This window comes from Apostichopus japonicus, chromosome 22, assembly GCF_037975245.1.
Source record: "Apostichopus japonicus isolate 1M-3 chromosome 22, ASM3797524v1, whole genome shotgun sequence".
In the NCBI taxonomy this organism is placed as follows: Eukaryota; Metazoa; Echinodermata; class Holothuroidea; order Aspidochirotida; family Stichopodidae; genus Apostichopus; species Apostichopus japonicus.
In genome coordinates, this window is record NC_092582.1 from 6,854,700 (window position 1) to 6,875,787 (window position 21,088).

The 21,088-nt window shown below is 34.4% G+C and overlaps 1 protein-coding gene across 3 annotated transcripts in view; it reads right to left on the reverse strand.

Annotated features, from left to right (window-relative positions):
• The window catches only part of LOC139964132 (GTPase-activating Rap/Ran-GAP domain-like protein 3), a 190,438-nt gene that overhangs the window by 151,143 nt on the left and 18,207 nt on the right, over positions 1-21,088 (reverse strand). Inside the window, exon 1 of one of the 3 annotated variants that reach the window (XM_071965497.1) lies at positions 579-1,890. The exons of the other annotated variants lie outside the window; for them this stretch is intronic. Within the exon in view, the coding sequence (XP_071821598.1) occupies positions 579-673 (95 nt within the window). The 5' untranslated portion in view covers positions 674-1,890. Of the gene's footprint in view, positions 1-578; positions 1,891-21,088 lie in introns of those variants that run through there. 3 annotated transcript variants of the gene reach the window in all.

Here is a 21,088-nt window from a genome sequence, read left to right on the forward strand (position 1 = left end):
GCTTTAAACTTGACGAAAACGGTTCTAATTTTCAATGTATCTGTGAGGAAGTATTTTAAACAAAAATATTATCATGACTCAGCAGGAAATTGGTCGTGTGTTTTTAAGGGGCGTGAGTTATATTTGCAATAGACGCAGATGCAAACCTATTGTGTTTGGCAAACATATCCTGCTTTTATGTCTTAAACTAAGGTTTGATATCCAATTACAAAAATGACAGTCCTGGGAAAGACATACATGTCAATAGGAACTAATTAAAGGGGGAGACTATATGAGTATAGCTTTCAGCCTTGTTATTAAAAGGATTACACAGAGTAAAAACAAAGTTTAAGAAATCCTGTCAGATTATAAATTAACATTTCTATATCTTTGAGATTTATCAAATCCTTCAACAAAGTTCGTAGTTTCGTGACAAAACATATCAGCGTACAGTTTAACGCTTCAATCGTGGGGGTGGTAGGGGGTGGGGGGAGTGGGCAGAGTTCTGTAAACGGAAAGCACATTTTAAGTTACAAGTAATAAACTTTTGCAAGCCGTATATTCCTTTTCAATTAATTGAGATAAATTTGATTGCTCACCTTGCTCTAGTTCGCTGTATCCTATCTTCCATACTATGACTTCGAAAGTCATATTTCAATCGATGGTACTGCTTGTTGTAAGAATTATTTGCCATCTTGGACAACTTTGTCCTCGTGATCTCCTCAATAAGTTGATAATTGATGCTGTTCAAAAGCTACCAGGCGATAACTCTGTTTAATATATACAAGTCTATCCGTTTAAATCCTGGGAGCTTTGGGTTCTGCTACTCAAACAACGGTTCAAATGGCGATCAATCGGTTCACTGTACTACTTCAAAAGCCGTCTTAATAAATATTGAGAGCTGTTTGGCTAAAAATAACCTAGAATTGTCAGGATTCTCTTTGAAACATCAACTTACAAGGTGAAATTTACAATTAAATATTTTTTGCAAACCCAAAGTCGCTTAGATAAAAAGCTCCGATGTTATTCAACTGAGGTAATATTCAATTATGCCAAAAAAGTGTATTCCATAATGGGCCTAACTATTATGGTTTGTCTGGCCTTTGTAAAATCAGTCACGGTACTAAAATGATAAGATGTATTGTCCATTCCTGGTGTCAACAGACTTCGGGAGATGCAAATAATAACAGCTGCAGAGTGGTATCCATTTATATATGTATATAGTTTACGTATTATCAGGTATCAAGCGCAAATAATCGCATAGGCCTACGTTCATCCAGTTCTAGGTAACAAGTAATCGCTCTCAACAGCTTATTCCGATCAAAACAAAAATCAACCTCAAGCAGAAGTCTTCGCCGATCAAGAACAAGTAAGCACCAATCTAACTGGATAGATAACGATGATGGGTGTCGCAAAAATTCCGATGATTACTTGGAAAAAAAATTGTGGAAAAATTTATTTCTTGAAATCCGAGATGGTACTTTTTTCCCCTCCTTATTCGTTCCTTTATTCCAGAAAAATTGCCACTAGCTTTTTCTCACGACTTTGACGAAAACGGAGATTCAAATTTTGTTTTGCAGAAGATTTGTTCACGCATTGATCCTGTCTGAGTTCTATGGATAACACTCTCACAACAAGACTGTTAAATGTCACTGAAGGGCAGACGGAAACGGAGTGAGAGATCAAAAGAAGAAAGCTCTCGCCTTGCGTTTAAATATGGCTAGGAATCTATGACTATAAGTGTGAGCTACATTATCAAACATTCATATAATAGAGTATGAAGCTCATTGCAAACATTGTATATGCTTAAGAAGGAAACACAAGCAATTTTGTTTATTCAGATCCTTAATTCTATCCTGTCACCCTTCAAGGGCTGATTATGGGTCTTTCTTACAGGGAAAACTTTATATTTATAGTTTATATTTATGTCCATGAAACACAATATGCGAAAAGCATGAGTAAGTTAAACACAATAAAAGTCTGGTAACAGTTTCACCTCCAGTGGTAAATATCCACTATAACATAACATAATATTTCAAAGCTATAGTACATTGGTCCAAAACGTATACCTTTATGTACTTAATTATACTATTCGGCGCATTTCCGATAACCTTTGCCACCGAAACTTAATATTTACTTGCGTATAACAGTCTACACGTATACTGTTGACTTTCGTTAAATATTGAAATTAATCCAAAAAGAACTGTCAAACTATCTCTTTGACCTTTTATTCCTTTCACAAACTCAAAGTATTATCCAATAAAAGAAAGTTGCCAAGTTGCTTTCATTGGTATCACTTTACATACCATGTATGTCTCTGTGAAAAGAAATATATATATAGAAAAAGTCAGACGCACTGTAGACGAAAACAACATATCTTTTTTCCATAAATAGATTTTCCTGATCCCGGACATAAAGTAATGTGATCCTTTGTATCATCAAAAGCTGGAATTTGATTACATCTAAATAAACGCGATGAACATTATAGCAGGAAAAGGGAAACGTTTATAAAGGGTGTAACGCCTTCCTCAAGAGTTGGTGCATCGTTAAGTTTATTACTTATAACTGAGTTATAACTCCACAAAAGTCAGATTGTAATGCGTCATGAGTAATATCTAAGGCTGTATACGAATTCGCCGATTAGATCAACTTGCATGTATCTGACTAAAAATCACGCAATATGCAATGATTTACAACTCATTGTCTAAATATCTCTCACAGGTGAGTGTAAATGCTATGTACGAAATTGTAAAGGTACTTCCATTCGATAAGACTGCAGCTTCCAAGTATTAAAACGCTATGAAGTCAATGGTAAGTCTGATAAACCATTGTGTGTTTGATCGAGTGTAAGAATCTACGCGCTTCATGTTTAATCTCTCAGAACGAGAAATTTCAAATGCGAAGATGGAGCCAAGATGAAATCGCTTATTCACGGGGGAGAATGTTTGTACGATGACTTTCTCTGTAACCCCGGAATTGATTTCAATAATTGTCGTAGTTATAGCTTAAAGAGGTTATCAAGTGAGGTTCGCTTTGGTATGGATCATTGTAAATCATCGGCAATGAAAAAACTAAAGCTTCGAAGACTCGTCGCGTTTTATAGTGGTTATTTTGTTTTGGCTAATGCAATAAATTTTGACCTAAATTTATTACTTTCGAAGTTTTAATGACAGATTTAGGATTAATAATGTTTGTCTGATGGTACGTTGTACATATCGTCTATGTATGTGTTTGTTACGTGTGTGTGGGTGTGTAAGTGAGAGGAAAGTCCATGTTTGTGTGTTCGGACGTTAATTCATGACAATTTACAGAACTGGGGGGGGGGGGGGGGTAGAGGGATCAGCTGTACCCCTCTTCTCTCAGTGTACATTTATAAAACAAGCTACTTAAATGTCAACTACAACCTCAACAGTTGAAAACATTGTTCCATAACTAACGAAAATATGGCACCATTTTGCATCCAAGCATCTTTAATAGAACCAAAATTTCCACCAAGAAGGGAAAACTTCCTCTTGAATTTTCCCTCCGACCTGTGTTTCAAAATATATTCATTTCATGAATTCACCATACGTAAAAGAGGCAAAAAATTATACCAGAGACTATGCTGCTCTTCTAACTGATGAGATTTTTCGGTTATCTGACATACCAGCTCTACACTGCTATGATTCGTATGATAAATGGCTACGTCAAAGTATCACCCCATAGTATCAACCAGATTGCATTAAATAAATATACGTAATTTAGTTTGATCAAATACCATAAAATTGAAATATCCCTCACGTCCTTTTCTATCACATGAGTAATATATTTTATTCACTTAATTATTAGGTTTGCAATTTCAGTAAAGTATTGCATTTGGTTACAAAAAGAGAAATAAATAACCTAGTGACATGACGTGATTTAAGAGAAGTCCTACTAATGTTATGAGGCAAGCTTTAAATCGTTAGAGAGGAGGTTTAATATATACATTTTCTGTGGGTAACAACATTGCTAGCTTTTAAATATGCTCCCTGTGAGTAACAACATCGCTAGCTCTTAAAGGTGTTATTCCGTGTGAGTAACACCATTGCTAGCTTTTAAAGGTGTTCCCTGTGTGTAACAACATTGCTAGCTTTTAAAGGTGTTCCCTGTGTGTAACAACATTGCTAGCTTTTAAAGGTGTTCCCTGTGTGTAACAACATTGCTAGCTTTTAAATATGCTCCCTGTGAGTAACAACATCGCTAGCTCTTAAAGGTGTTATTCCTTGTGAGTAACACCATTGCTAGCTTTTAAAGGTGTTCCCTGTGAGTAACAACATCGCTAGCTTTTAAAGGTGTTCCCTGTGTATGACAACATTGCTAGCGTTTAATGATATTCCATGTGAGTAACAGAATTGCTAGCTCTTAAAAGTGTTCCCTGTGAGTAACAACATTACTAGCTCTTTAAGGTGTTCCCTCGGAGTAACAACATTGGTAGCTATTAAAGGTGTTATTCCCTGAGTAACAGCATTGCTAGCTTTTAAAGGTCTTCCATGAAATTACCAACATTGCTGGCTCTTAAATGTGTTATTCCCTGTGAGTAACAACATTGCTAGCTTTTAATTGTATTCCCTGTGAGTAACAACATTGCTAGCTCTTAAAGGTGTTCCCTGTGAGTAACAACATTTCTAGCTCTTAAAGGTGTTCATCCCTGTGAGTGCCAACATTGCTAGCTTTTAATGGTGTTCCATGTGAGAAACAACATTGCTGGCTTTTAAAGGTGTTCTTCCTTTGTGTAACATTCCAAATATTTCTTATTATACTTATACTGTGGGCAGAATATATTTTTGCACTATGCAAAAATTGATAAATCGCTATTTCGTGAATATTGTAATGTTTAAAACGTACCGACAAGAAGAAGAAAAATAGCAGAATAAATACAAGGACGTTTTGAAAGAAATGCTTATTACAGGTACTGGTCCGTTTTTAAGAAAAAAAGTTTTCAATCAAGTTGACACAGCCATTGTGTAGTCACGCACAGCTTAAATAATGTTTAAGTTTCATATAAAGTCACTTGATTTACACCTTATCAACATAACAAACCATCACGTCAGAAACATTATAAAACATTCGATTAACATGACGGCCCAAACATGAAAGAATGTTATCTTACTGGCTTGTTAAAGAAATACATTATCAAATTCTGTTCAACTTAAAATTATGAAGGAAATTGTCAAGAGTAATAATTAAATGCTTGGTGTATCTGACTAACTCGGTCTAACTGACAATTACATTTAAAAATCCATAGAAGAGGCGTATGCATGTAGTACCTAAAGGCGACATTCTGTAGGTGGTTGTTAATTCGTTGAGAAATTCTTGGCAGAAGAAATTGATTCGTCTTCACTTAATCTGCCCTATAATTGACGTCCTGATTAGCCTAAAGTGATCACGTGCTTGGCGCATTATTTCCATCTAATCGGCTAGTCAATTTCCCTTCCTGAGCAAAGACAGTTGTAAATCATTTCTATTGGCTGACTCGATAGAGCAAAATTAACATTAAAAGAAAAGCTGTATTGCAGCTTTGGAGTTTTAACTTTATATCACTTTGACAAGGTCTTGTGTAATTATTCACATGTGATCAAATATCCAGCTCAGTCTTAGAGATATTTTGTGGTTAAAATCAATCGCTTGTTCTTGATCATATGCCAGTTATTAACCATTTCATATACTATTCAGTCACTGTTTTATTTAAGTGCCACACACTTAGAGTGTTGTTCTATTTCATTTTTAGAACGTGTATGCGCCGTATTTCTGGTATAACTTTAGAGGGACATCATGTGTTTTTAAATACCCGGTCTTTCCTTACCCAGTCACATATGGTATATCACCATATTTTCGCAATCAACACAAAACGCAATTTTATATACAAGACGCCCGTGGTTACAATCATGTATCCATTGGGTATTATAAACATTTATCTTAAAACACTCAGTCTCATTTTCATGAATGACTTAATTTCGCTTTGGCAGGCAATTCCGCCTACCAAGTTTAAATCATTATGAACGTTTGTTTTATTACCGATACAGTATACGACCTTTAAATGATCTTGGATAATAACTCTGTAATCGGCCATGCGTCCCCTATAATGTGATTGATTTCATTGTGTTTATTATAATGTTACACTAGTTATCCACAGGAAATATACATCCTTTACACCATCTTATATTTTATTGTAGACTTTATATAAATTTATAACACCATTATGTAACCTTTAATCAATCCCATAATTAAAGGGAGAAATAAACTCATCATGGTTCGCTTTGAATTATTTCAATACCATTAATATATTTGATCTTGGTTCATATGTTTTTAGGACTTGAAACGTACGGAACATGATGTTTTCCCCTTTCATTGTATACTTTAGTTTTCCCTATAGATTCCCCTCTCCAATCCACATCTCATATAAATCCATCTACAAAGAATAAATTTTGATTCATTTCATATACATGCATAATGATATTTTTAGTGTTGCAAAAACAAAAATAAACTTCCCTTCCTGATTTTCGATAATCATGTAGATAAGACTGACGATGTCAGAACCCTTCTATAAATATTCTGATTTACAATCAAGAACGTGTTTTGTTGCCTGGGTTATCGCTGTTCGTTTGAGCGAATGTAGGTCCACAATCGCTGCATATTTGCCACTCTCTCGTCAAAAGTTTAATTGTCATTGTCTATCTGGAAGCCCTAAAGAATAAGATGTAATGGACTTTTCTATCAAAGACATGACAAACAGCGATGGTTGATCTAATGAAGTTGAAGATTAGTGCACCCGTGGCTATACCATGGGAGTAATCATGTGTGTAAGCTGACATTAATTCAGCTTCGAATCATTCTGACTTTAAGAAAAGGAACCAGGGTTCTTCCACAGGAAATTTAAAAAAAAAACATTTACAATTTCGTCGTTCTACTCCAAAAATATCCGAACGGATATTGAAAGAGACGCGATGCAGTGTAAAACGGAACGAGGTAAGGGCTTCAAAGACTATATAATTTGTTAGCCAGTACATCATCTTCCCAAACATTATTCAAAGATTTCCAACACAACTGACTGCACCGGTCACGTGGATTTACTATACAAAGCTTGACAAAGCGCTGTATGTCGATGCTATCGTAAAGTGATCAACTTATGACCACAAAATATGCTTCCTACTGTTTTTGGTCGTTTTTCACTCTTATGGATTGTCATTTATAAATCCTCATTCGGGGTCTACTATCGCAAATCATCAGTATAGTACCGTATCTCATTATGTCGATTATGTGAAGAACAGATAAATCAATTCTACTGAGGTCTCTCTCTGAACTTCATTATATATACTTTTCATCTATTTAACAGCTTTTGACACATTTGTTATTTAAGCTTGCTATCTTAGGTTATTATACACACATCAACGTCATCAGCAATGTCACGTGATGTTTACTAATGTATTTCATTTGGAATTGCAACTTCTGTTTTTGAGTCAAAACAGCTTAAGAAGAGATAAAGAAATACAAAACTCTTCTTTGTAATGAATTACGTTATGTTTTATTTACGTTTTGCTTTCTCATGACTTATTCGTTCCCTGATGTCACAAAATAAACTCTTATAATATTTAATCGATTTAATTTACACTTTCTGCCTCAGGTATAAAATGTAATGAGTTTAAGTATTCGGCTGTGCAGATTTTGCGAATAAAAGTAAACAGCGTTTTGGTAGTGTGCTTAGTGTCGACAACAGGTCATGTGGTCCTGCTTTACATTAGCCTACTTTACTACTTTCCAAATATATGGTGTCGGTAATGAATCCGGGTTTCTTCGTTACCCGAGGTCAAATCCTGAACGGACTGAACACAGACTATACTGTTACACAAAAATACGAATGTATAGATTTTGCGAACAGTTAGGCTGTACGAGTGTACGGTATATAAGGCCTCAGCTTCCAACGTACAGTGAAATTGGCAATGCACTAGGCAAAGACCATGCTGATTCAAGAATGCCAAGATAATGGAAATATCCCATGTCGTTATTGTATATAGTCTTACGTTTTATTCTGGCTATCACACATTTTTTTATATCCAATGTTGCGCTTTATATTATGCATTCACAATTACGAAGGGTATAAAAATCGATGTGAGCTCTTAAAAATGAAGACGTTCACATTTTGCAAACTGGGTGATGAGAATTGGAGATTTTAGCTAAAACATGTTTGCATAGTGCTGGACCATTCACAAACTAACACGTTTGTTGCTTTCTATATACTGTACATTTATTTCGCTCAAGTCACATGATGTTATTCTAGGTTAACAGGAAGTGAAGTGTCGTCGGCCAACGGAATTGTTCTATATTATTGTGTAAGTTATATACCTAACTTCGATATACAAGAAAAATTCTTACTTCAAAAGGAATATTCAAACTTATCCGAGAGAAAAATAAAGTTATGAACAATATATTAATATGGAGTACATTTCAAATACGTATAAGAACTTAAAGAAAATAGGGCACGCTTAAAGCTTTACATTTTGGGTTTATATCGATGATACCACCCAACGTAGCTAAGAATATACTATACAGCATCATGCGAGGTTTCTCTTCTCAGGTCATTAAACAAATAACTGACGTCATCTTTACTCATTATTATAAAACAAGAGATAAAAGTGCTCAGATAGACATAACAGTCATCCTGAGCTTATGTAGCAGCTTGTCTTAGATATTTGTACAACCCTGGTATAGACAAACTCCCTCAACCAGCTAAGAACAATGTTGATCCTCTTGGAAGATCCTTCTCTAAAAGTCGTGTCTGTGGGCTGTCATCTTGTAGATATATGACGTCACCGTGACAATAGGATCCGCTATCTCTTACCTTATCTGTTTATCTTTATTATATTCCCAAGTGTTAACTGTGTTGACATTAAACCCCCTACCATCATTACGTCAACTAAGAGATTTTAGTTCAGATGTCAACATTTGCAAATCTCATATATACATGTCAGAACAAAATGTAATTAGTTATAAAAATGAAATGACAACTGGCTCGATGATGACGTATGTATAAACTTGATCAAATCTTCAGCCTTGTTTGTGAAGGAACATTAAGTGGGTGATGTCTCCCAAATGGTAAAAGTATGAGATTATTTTAGTTGTTTTGGGATGCTGTTAGACAAATATCTCTACCGCACAGACCAATGATAATGGTAGGGATTTGTCTCCCTTGATAAAAAAGTAGACGGTTTTGATCCATTTATCGTCATAGAAGTATTTGCGGAAGATAAACAATATCATGAAAGGTAGTATTGACCAACATGATAACTATATGATAATGATCATATGAGTATATCAGCCCTTCCAAACCTTTTTGCTATAAATCGCTTTAAATAAATTCTTCTCCATGATCACAGTGTAGTTTTCGCCTTTGGACTCAAGTGACAGAAACCAATCATAAAAGGGTAAGTATGTCTACGTCATTCAACGGACTGAATAACATAAAAAACAAGACTGTAATAGAGACGTTTCATCGCTTTCCTACTTGAGAAATTAGGCCAAGAATGGGGAACAGAAGAAAGAAAAAAAATCCTTAAGGACTAAATTTGCAGTTTTGTCACGAACCGTTGGCCATAAAATTCCGGTAATGGTTACTGTAATAGGTTTGCATTTTAAAGATCAGTAGCTTTGATAATATATCACTAATAAGGTTAGGCATGTATGGGGGAAGCGATGAAAACAGGCACAGAAAAATGTCAAATTCATGAGACTTTTCCCATTTTTAAGAGGTTTATGAGTATATATACGTCTAAGTGGGAAGTCCTTGTTGACAAATAAAAGCTGTATTTGACGTTGAGATGTAGCTATGTTAATTCGATCAAAATTGTTTGACATCCATGCACACATAAATGACTACACTATGGATATACTCTAAGTTACCATGTGTACATGGATACCTGAATAACTGAGTTATTTACCTTGTTTTACGTGATATCTCAAACATTTTCACAAACCAAGTAATGCATCACGCCACAAATTTAGTGCAATGTTTCGAGGTTTCTCAGCTGTTCTCGAACCACTTTTAGTAAATTAATAGTAGCATCTTGAGATTAATGTTTCAGGTGTGCATGTATCTTGCTTTGAGTGGCGAAGTATATGTGTATAGTATCAGCCTGTGGCAAATTTGGCATACATTGTATATTATATCTATGTCCACGAACATTAGCTTTGTGATGATTCTTTTTGTGCAATTTTAAGAGTATTAAAATTTTACAATATTATTCATATGGCAGACCACAAGTATGGTGAAAACGTCGTCGTCTGATTCAACATAAAAAAGAAGCTTTCAAATGCATAGCTGTTTAACATCTGATCATTTCTCATCAAAGTCCCCTAAGGTATACAAGCCAGTCGATAACCGGAAAATATTGTTTTACCTACGGCTGCCTTGAAATGCCATAAAGAGCCTTTAGTTTGTCATATATCTACATGTAACTATCTTTTAAGTGGAAGGAAATGTATTTCTTTTCTTGTTTTTTAGTTCTAATAAATATGAATTGGTATTCTTTCATTGGACTTTTACTTCTTCCTTATATGCGTCTGATAAAAGTATTTGCAATTTACCAGAGGGATAAGACACACCAGCGGGATAAGATACAATAGGATAAGAAAAAAACCTTTCAAAAATTCGTATTATGATGATTCCAAAAAGCCCCTGTAATGTTTTGAGAATGTGATTTGCATCGATTTTCACAAGACCAGGATGAAGAAAATTACCCTGGGCTATAATTATGATAACAATTTCACATTTTAACTCAAAACCAATGAAATAAAGAGAACACATAGAAAGACGTCATCTGAAAAGTAGCCAACATAAAGAGGAAACAAGGGAATGATAAACATGTGCACACTTTGTTTTTAACATCTCATTACATATTGTTGTATACTAGGCAAAACGGGGTTCATATTACTGTAATAAATAAGAGTCAAGTTAGCTCGTTTTAATAGCGATTTGAAAGGTTTCCTTTCCGGTACATGAAATAATTTTATCAGTTTAAATTAACATGCCAAACTAAGACATATCTGTGTCTTAGTAATGTAGTTTTTAACATCCTCACCTCTTGTTGGTAACAGCAATTTGAGTTTGCTGAGGTAAAAGCAGGAGGAATTATGATTGTAATAAATAAATGGTATAAGTGTACTTGCTCTTACAATTATTGAATTATAGGAACCACCAACACACGTTACTTTTCCATAATCCCATCTACAATGGTTTATCTATATATATATATATATATATATATATATATATATATATATATATATATATATATATATATATATATATACCTGCATGTATACCTTTTTCCGCATGTGTTGAACTCATTCTCGGTTATCCGTTGTATAACTAACTAATGGTATAAGTGTATTTGCTCTTACAATTATTGAATTATAGGAACCACCAACACATGTTACTTTTACATAATCCAGTCTTTAATGGTATATATATATATATATATATAGGTACCTGTATACCTTTTTCCGCATGTGTTGAACTCAAGGTCGCTTATCCAATGTTTAAGAAACAAATGTCGATCCTTTGATGTAGATACATTGTACAGCTCATAGTTGCTGTCTGAGTATAGTAGTATTATTGGAGAGAATGTTGGCTTTGAGGTGACCCAAACAATTCTGTACGTGCTATCACATAGATACAATATAATACCTTCAGGCACTGACTTGACTCGCGTCAGGAAAATAACCGCCATTGACTCGACGCTACCTTTAAACCATGTAAAACTGAACAGTTATATTTCTGTTTCATGGTATTTCCATTACATGTGTTAGAATTGTATCGAACCTAACTTCTTTAGTAATAGTGTGACCTAACGTTTAACTCGACAACGACAAAGCTATTCTTCGTTTCATTAGTAATTGTTCTTAATCATAACCAAAATCTTAGATTGTACATGTAAATTATGCTAAGCATTGGTTTCATTCAAAGGTGATGAGGGTATTAAGTTAGGCTGTAAACAGGTGCCTGGGCAATGCCCAGGAATTTTGTAATCAATCGTATCATAGCCAGCCTTCGTCGTCTCTGGAAGTTTCATTATTTTTCCACAGGTAAATCATTTATATATACTATATCTTTTTAAATTCTAACAAAAAAAAGAAGAAAAAAAAGAAAAAGGCCTCTTGATTTTAAGCATGAGAGACTTTTTTTACTTATCCGAAAGGTCAGTATCTTCAATATTGCAAGAGCTGATAATACTAATTTAAACCTCGTAGGGGTTCTTAATGTTACTAGAAGGCATCTATGTTATGAAGAGGCCAACAATAGAGAATAAACACGTCGACATCAGAACGTTTGGAAAACACTTTTTGGCGAGGAGTTGTTTACAAAGATATACACTTTAAATAATAAATAAATAAAGCTATTTCAAGGCTCAAATATGACCAAATTATGATCAAACAGTGCTATCCTCACTATTGAAATATCGTCTGCAGGTTACGTGATAATATTACCAGGTAAGCCATCTTATTAGAGAAAAAATAGTTTGGACGACACCCACCGACCCCTTCCCCCTCTCTTTAGGCTTAAGCGAGGGGGTCGGGATGTAAAGACCCGAGATCAATTGAGCAGACCGTGAAAGTATGGAGCTGGCGGTTAAAAATGGGATAATTAATAGTGATTTCCCGTTTTCATATTAATCGTATAAGGAAACTGAAAAATGAAGAAAACGAGGTCCGGCGGCATACTTGTCCCCAGGGCGCAAGCTGACTCTCTACACCTCTGATTTTCAATAAATAAAGGATATTTAAGTTGTCGTTTTCCCCTGTAAAAGAAGCGTCAGGGTTGTTTTGAAACAAATCTTCTAGGTATCATTACACATTAAACTAGTCTTTAGCCATAAAGTCAATGAAAGAAATCTTTTCGGATCATTTTATTCACTTTTGTCCTCTGCATTAAATTTTCAAATAAAGTGTTAAAAAGTTAATACGTAAATGGTGACGTCTTAAAACAAAGAGTTAAAATGTAGCTGTCACCTAATTTGGTGAACCTGGATAAATAATATACTTCTAATACTAAACGACATAACGGGGTGGCATCTTGAATGGCATTCTGTTCTTGTTCATAGAAGTACTCAAGAAATAAACAATACATTTAGCATTGAATTATAGTGAATATTTATGATTTGGCCATCCTTATTATTCAAAGTGGCCTATTGCATGACGTCTATTCCGTATATTTTTCTTGGTATCATTGGCTGCTGGGGCGAGTGGGAGTGGGGGGGGGGGTAAGGGTAAGGGGGGTAAGACCTAACCTCCTTCATTCATGTGCACTAACAAAAATCCCAAACAACAAGATCAAAACTCGTACTAGGTTTACTATGCACACATTCGTATGTGTAATGAAAATTTGAGTTGAGGGAGACATTTACTATTAGATTTGACACTTGCTCCTTGATGAAGTGATTTTTTGTTCAAAGACTTCCCAAGATTCGAGAAAAAAAAGGCAATTTGAAAGTGTTCACTTCAGGAATCGAATTGTCAAAACAGTACTTTTAGAGTTAATTAATATTTAAATTATAATCTTTGCGAAGTGCATAAGATATCAGTTTCTAAGCTGAACTTGACTTGCAATTAATTAAGATAATAATTTCTCTTTCCCTCATATCAAGATATGAACGTATTTAGATCGATTGACAAACAAATACCAATGTGTACACATATGTATTGAAAAGCAACTGTCCTGTGTCCATCTCAACCTCTAACCCACCATGATGTACTATGATGTACCATGATGTACCATGATGATCCTTCAACTCCTATCATTCTTCCATTCCAACCAAAAATGAAAATTGATAAAGAGCAGATTTGTGTTACCCTTAATTGACGGAAGATTATTTGTTGTTGAAAAGGTGCTTATGTTATCCACTTTCTGCGTTTTAATTAATTAAAAAAATAGCCTTTATAGTGCTAATTGTGCTTGGTTCATGTTGTATGGAGAACAATATTAAAGTTATTTGTATTTAATGTTTCCTCATTGAAGTGGGTGCAAGAAGTCTTGAACTATATAGACTAATTGTGTGAACACGAACGATAGTGTTCTGTTCTTAAAGCTAAACATAATCTTAGTTACTGACAACAAACGGAAGGATTCATTCCATTTTAGAAAAGCAAAAGACCGCCCTCTGCTGGTAGCAGTGGCAGAATTGCATGAAGTACTAAAAACATTGCAAAAATGGATAATTTTAAACTCACAACTATTTTGGTGAGCTGAACGTTATTCAATCATAGATACAGAGAGTAAATAATACATTAACATCAAAATTAAATTATTGTAAGTATCGATGCACCTGTCAGACTCCCCTGCTAGTTCCTCAAAAGGAACTTGACATTGCTGATGTTGTAGTAAGCTGAATAATTGAAGATAAATTAGAGATTTCGAAATGCGTCGACGAAATCATTTAGTCATTTCTATGGAAAACGTTAAGTTGATGTCAAAATGTTAAGATCCTGTTGCAAATTTAGTAACAATGTTCAACAAAGGGAGTGTTTGCTCAGTAAATATTTACAATTAGAACATAATGACAATATCCTAACATCTGATGTGCGGAATTCACCGTTGAAAATGACAACAGACTACTTATCACATGTTGTCAACTTAAACACAATATGCAGCAATGTGATAAATTGATCACTTTTAATTTTTCACTGATTCATCATTTTGATTGCAAAATGATGAACTCCGTTCAAAAGTCTTCATTTCAACAAATTGTAGAAAAATGATATAAATTGATCACTTAATTAATATTTTGCAACAAAATGATTAATAACGCTCGCATCAGGATGTCATCATTTCAACAGTTTGAAGGAACCTGATAAATTGATCATTTAATACATTCGTGAACACATTTATAAGCGAAATGTTTGATTACGGTCAGAACGTTATCGTTTCAATATTTTGCAGCAAAATGATTTTAGCAGCAAACCTGCAGAGAACGATCTGAACATTTGACGGCACCTTAACGCGTCCATACATTTCGGATATAGGAAACTTATCCAGCTTCTCTTGTAGCTCAAAACTTTTAACGGTCACGAAGTGGGATGTTACAAGTGCCATGTATGGCGCGCCAAACCATCAGCCGTCATAAAATGATAGGTACGATATGAAACTGAAAGCTTCCATAGACGGAGATATTTGAGTGTGGTAATGAAATAGGTACGGGCGACTAAAACCTTGCTAGAGTTTACATATAACATAAAAAGTAAAAGAGCGCCATCTTAATTAATTTCACATCACACGGTTGATTTGGTATTCCAAATTTAGTGAAGAAAGCATGTTGTTCAATATGAAATGACCTCCAGAAAACGACGAAAATCAAGCAGTTTTTTATTGGGTTGATAATTTTGGCTCACACACACAGTAACTAAGACAATTATGCGAAAATCCATCACAATTCGTCGGTCGTGATAAGGTCGCATAAATTTGTCCAAGTGGTATGGTATACTTGTAATTATTCCTATGGTAAATCAAAGTCTCTAGCGTTAGACGAAAAGTAATGCAATATTACACATATATTTATTCAATGATATTAAGTGAAAAATCAAAAGAAAACGGAAGAAATTCATAAGAATATTTTGCCCTATTTTGGATTCATACCGTACAGAGAGAAATGACAAGTTTATAGAATCAAAATCATCACCGGTACGCCTAAGTCCTATACAGAAAACTCCGTATCATTGGATGTTGGCTGATTTTGGATCGTGAATACAGAATCTTGATAATGAGAACGTTAGGTTTGAAAGAAAGATAACGTATGGAGTGTTCGTAATGTTGGAAATAGAGGGCGTAGTGCTAAAAACCTTACCAATTTCGTGCATGGTTGTGGTAGATGGGAAAGTCCATACGTAGACTTGAGGTAATTTCGAGGCGAAGTAAATTCGATTTCGTTTACACCCATATGGGACTTTTTGTTTTAAACTCAATTACCATGCCCAGCTTTAAAGTTGTTAAGTTGACAGTATGAATAAAGCCTAATGTTTCTCTATTAGATAGAGCTTCGTGGTTATAAGTGGTTATACTGTTTGTACGATCGCATTGCAACCTGACATAAAAGTACTGAATAGAGCGGTATACTAACCTACGAAAATTAGCTGCAAAATTCAGCGCCGATTCACACAGCGATTACAGTAACTACTGTATATTTAAAAAAAATTGTTACAACTGGGTCGTGCTGATAAATCTGATACATCGGTAGCATGTGCCACGACGATGACTATAAGAACTGAGGATTTGTAAAATGCATCAAACTGGATTTGTTGGGATTAAACATATCCTCTACAGTTATTAATGTAATCCTAATGCATGCTACCGATTTATAGCACGATCCAGTTTTTACTTTGGTACAAAACTGTAAGATTTATAGTAGTCGCTGTGTTTTCTGTGTCAGTATCGGGTGCAAAATTAGAAAGATTTACACATCGATATCATAATTAAAGTGCATGACCTTTAACATTTACTATACATGAGAATTGATCGTTTATAAAGGCCTGTTTTATATCACTTATCATCTCATGTTGCATGTTGCATGTTCTTGTATAACAATGTGTAGCAAACTAATTATATCGTATATAAGACATTACCCTGATGCGATTAGCCTTATGTTACTGATCAATCATAGATATCCTTCTATAAACATAGACAAATTGATGAAATTTCTGGTTTAATTATTTGCGTACCTATAATTGACTTATCTCTTATGAACCAGAGGAATCACAACCGTTGGTCTACAAATAACCCATAGAAATATATATTCTGGATTACTTTGTATCATCGTGCTACACTTTATCAACACCGAACAGCTCTAAAGAAAATAACAATAGTAAAAAAAACAAACACACTCTAAATAATACGCAGATTGCAAACTTAATTCAAAATCTTCAATAGAGATGTTGTACAACTATTCTAGATACACTTAAACATAGTTTCCTTGACCACACAAGAATATAATACTTAACATATATATATAAAGTATGTTTGATATTTCCAATAAACCACCATGAAATGAATGGTTCGAAATATGATTAAAGCAAACATTAATGTTTGCGCAGTTAATTCGTCTGTTGGATAAATCGATTCGGGATAAAACAAGATCCTATAAGACATCGAAATGTGAAATAACTTCTTCGTTGACGCCATCTTGTATTACGAAATTATTAGCACTGATGTCAATCCTAAACAGTATATGTTGTGGCTTTCATGTAGATTACATTTCACAAGCTTTACACTCTACGACATCACTCCGTTTAAATAAGAAATGAAGTACAGAAGTAGGACGAGTCATACAACTCTATAAAGTTTGAAAACATGAGGATTAATCCAACGGGATGGGATTTAAATATGATATCCTTTTATCATTGCATTTCAGTGACTGTATATGAATTATAAGACTGTCTAGTCATATAAAATCGCTTCTGAGTAGGCATACTTCTTCCTTAGGGAATATGTGCCTCAAAACGACAATGAACAGATTTAACCAGTATGTAGTATGAATTTGTTATTAGAATATCAAACGTTAATACGGCACTTCCTTTACCCGAAGGGTAAACTTAATTTAGTTTGAGGTCCTTCGTTGGATCTGTAATTTCGACTCAATTAACTATGGTACTGATTGTATGATAGTCTGTCAAATATAGATAAAAAAGACATTTTTCAAATTAAAAAAAGTTCAAGAGTAAGGTTTGTATTGCATCTGCAGTGTCTAATATGTCTTTTTATATTGATATCAAGAACACGCCACATCAGTTAAAATATGAAAGGGGACTGATTCAGCATCTTACATTATTATTACAACGTAATATATCCCAAAGTGGACGAAATGTCTTTCTCTTCCTATATAGATTTGTTTGTTTTGTGTTAAACTCGGATCATCGCTTAAATCTCAATTTCATATAAAATTGAAAAAGAAATATAATACCATTCGGTTGTCCTTGACAGTGGTATGATCGATTCGTGCACCGTTAAAGGTTTATATTGTTAAACATAAAAAAATCTAATATAAGGTCATGTTTCATTATACTTTTCATTCACACCTGTTGTTTTACATAGACGACCAACGGATGGCATTTAGGTAAATACATTCAAACCGCACCACATCGTGTGAAGTTCACATATTACTACATATATGGTAGAAATCAAAAGCAGTCTTATTTTGATAATAGTCTTGATCTTTAATTTTGTTGTGAAGAATGTAAGAATCTACTCTTGGATTAAGTATATACAGGCGCTGTTTTTCTTCATTTTTCCAACTATGTTTTCTCTTCTCATGATATTCTGCCAAGTGTATAACTCATGCAACTGCAACAGCAGATGTCAGCTCCCCCAGATCTGTCCACAATTGTTGTTGCCAAAAGATTCTGCTCTTTGATTGCACTTTCTTGAAATCAAAGGCTAAGTAGGTTGTAGGTGGTTTCTTACAGCTGAATTCAGCATATCTAGTAACATTATCAAATTTCCATTTGTCACGTCATCGATATTAAACCTTTCACTGTTCTTCAAGTAGGGTGTCATGAGAAACAAATGCATAAAACTCTTATTGCGATATTGGCTTTGATTTTTTATAACTCGTGTTCTGAAAATAAGATTTTTATCGATGGGCTACCTGCATGTTATCACGCAACCCTTTTTTTTCTTCCCTTTGTGGAAGGGGTGGTGGTTCTGTCCAGGATACTGTGTCAAGAGTATGTTGCAATTATTGCGAGGCGCATTGTCATTTTCGGCTGACGTGTTCACATTCTCTTTTGTGCACTTTTGCACTTTTAGAAAGAAGTTTCGTAGCTAAGTAGGTCGTATATCTTATCCACAACTGAATCAAACATATCTGATATTATTATCTTGTGTATCATCGGTACAGTACTTATTTTGATATAGCCTTAATTTTATGTACATGTATGTATGTATTTTAGATCCTTCTGCAAGCAGGAGTTCGCGAAGAAGCCTCATTGGCTTATCAAAGCCGCAAGCTGACTGAAGTAATTTTCTTAGATTCATATGTTAACCCCCATGATTATGAATTGTCAATTGTCAACAATTCTGTAACTGGACGACATACATAATCTTGGAGTGACTCGAACTGGGGACCTTATGATTGGAAGGCACCGGTGTTTACCACTGAGCTAACACTCCACTACATCGTGTTATATATATGAGATTCCTAATATTTGCTGATTTTTGGTTTGTTTTCGGGTGAGGGGTTGGAGAGTGGGGGGGGGGGGGGGTTGGGATGGGTGCTTTCCACAATACTCTGTCAAATATCTCTCGTAACGTGAAAGTCAATTGCCCTTTGCAATATCATCTCAAATACGTCTATACATTCTTGTCAGTAAACCTGGTTGCACTTTCTCGTATATAGTTCAGAGGCTAAGTAGGTCGCACACTGCTGTGTACGTGAACTTAAGGTGTAGCAAATGATAAAGAATTTATAAGACATATACTATACAGAACAATTTAAGTGGCCTTGGTTTAACGCCTGCAAAAGGACACTCTGTCTGCATAGGCATATATATGAAGGTTTCCTGTCTGGTAGAGGTGTTAAGAGTCTTAATCAATTCCAAACGAAACATGAAATTACTTCTCACACTTGACTAAGGCGTTACAAAATGGTTTTTCCATGTTAAATTTTTACAGTGTCATGAGTAGAAATATAGCTAATGAAAAAAATATGATGCAGTTGCTGATACGGAGAATTTTTTCGAGATGTGCCATTTTATACTTGTTTTTATGATCAGAAAGTCGGTGATAGCCTCCTTAAAGATATACCAACTTCGCTTTTTTTGTTATCGTTTCCGTTTTTCCATTATCAACAGCTTGTCTGATTGCATTGATGTGACAAAACCAAATTATATATGATGCATGAAATTAACTGAAGTTAAAAACAACTGTCTATTTAACTACTTAACTGACCACAATGAAAACAACTATAATGTGCCTTAACTATGTCAAAAAGGTAATCTTTCTGATGTTATGTTTATTTGACTAATCCAGTGCTAAATCAAGTTTGTAGAACAAAAAGCTTTTCAAGTAGTTGTCTGTGTTCGCCAGGGAAGTTAATTCGTTCGCTCACTCTAGTATATTTCCACTTTGATGTTTATAGCATATCATTCATGGTACTGCATAAGTGACATCTCAAAAATATATTCTTCACTACCAACGAAAGAGAAGCTTTGTGACAAGAGTTGACATTGAGAGAAGCTCAAAGAGATACAAATCATTATGCTTAACACGTACTTGAAATTATGACGTTGTATATATATATATATATATATATATATATATATATATTTTTTTTTTTTTTTTTTTTTTTTTTTTTTTTTTTTGCAGTCTATAATTAGGATAGCTACTGTTAGCCAGCACTACTCCTTTGACGACATTTATCTGAAAGCATATAAACCCCAAAATAAGTAGTAAAAAGCTATACGCTTTTGAGTTGGTGGCTTATGAAACACGATGTGATGACAAGTTCTATTTTTTTTTATGACATTGAAATGTACACAACAACGCGCCCTTGTGTCTGTTGTCATATCAACCAACCTATAACAGTATATTTATGGCAAAATGTCCTGTTGAAAGTAAACATGTTACCACTTGAGGAAGGCTACCGTCGATTACATTGACAAGAGCAAAATATATATATTTTTTTTATGTTTTCATTCTAACGAATTTCACCCCAGGTTACGGTTACTATTTTGATAACTGTAATATGAAATACTTAAGGTCATATTAACTAAAAAACAGTTGGTGGAAGGTAATTGCCAAGAAACCTAGTAATAATAATAATAATAATAATAATAAAACCTGTCAACTCACCATGCATTAGATCATGCATCATGTATCAGACCAATGTGAACAATGGTGGGTAATGAAGAATGACTAGGGCACATCAATTACATTTCATACGCAGCAGACTTATTAAAAATAACATTTTTCAAGGCAAATATATGAGAAACGTTTTCATGTTGAGATACAAAATATAAATGTGTAAAATGTCCCTTATAGTAATATAGTGTTCAAGGCAGGGAAGTGTATTGGACGTTATGGTTGGTCCCATTCGAAAGGGATATTTGGTTG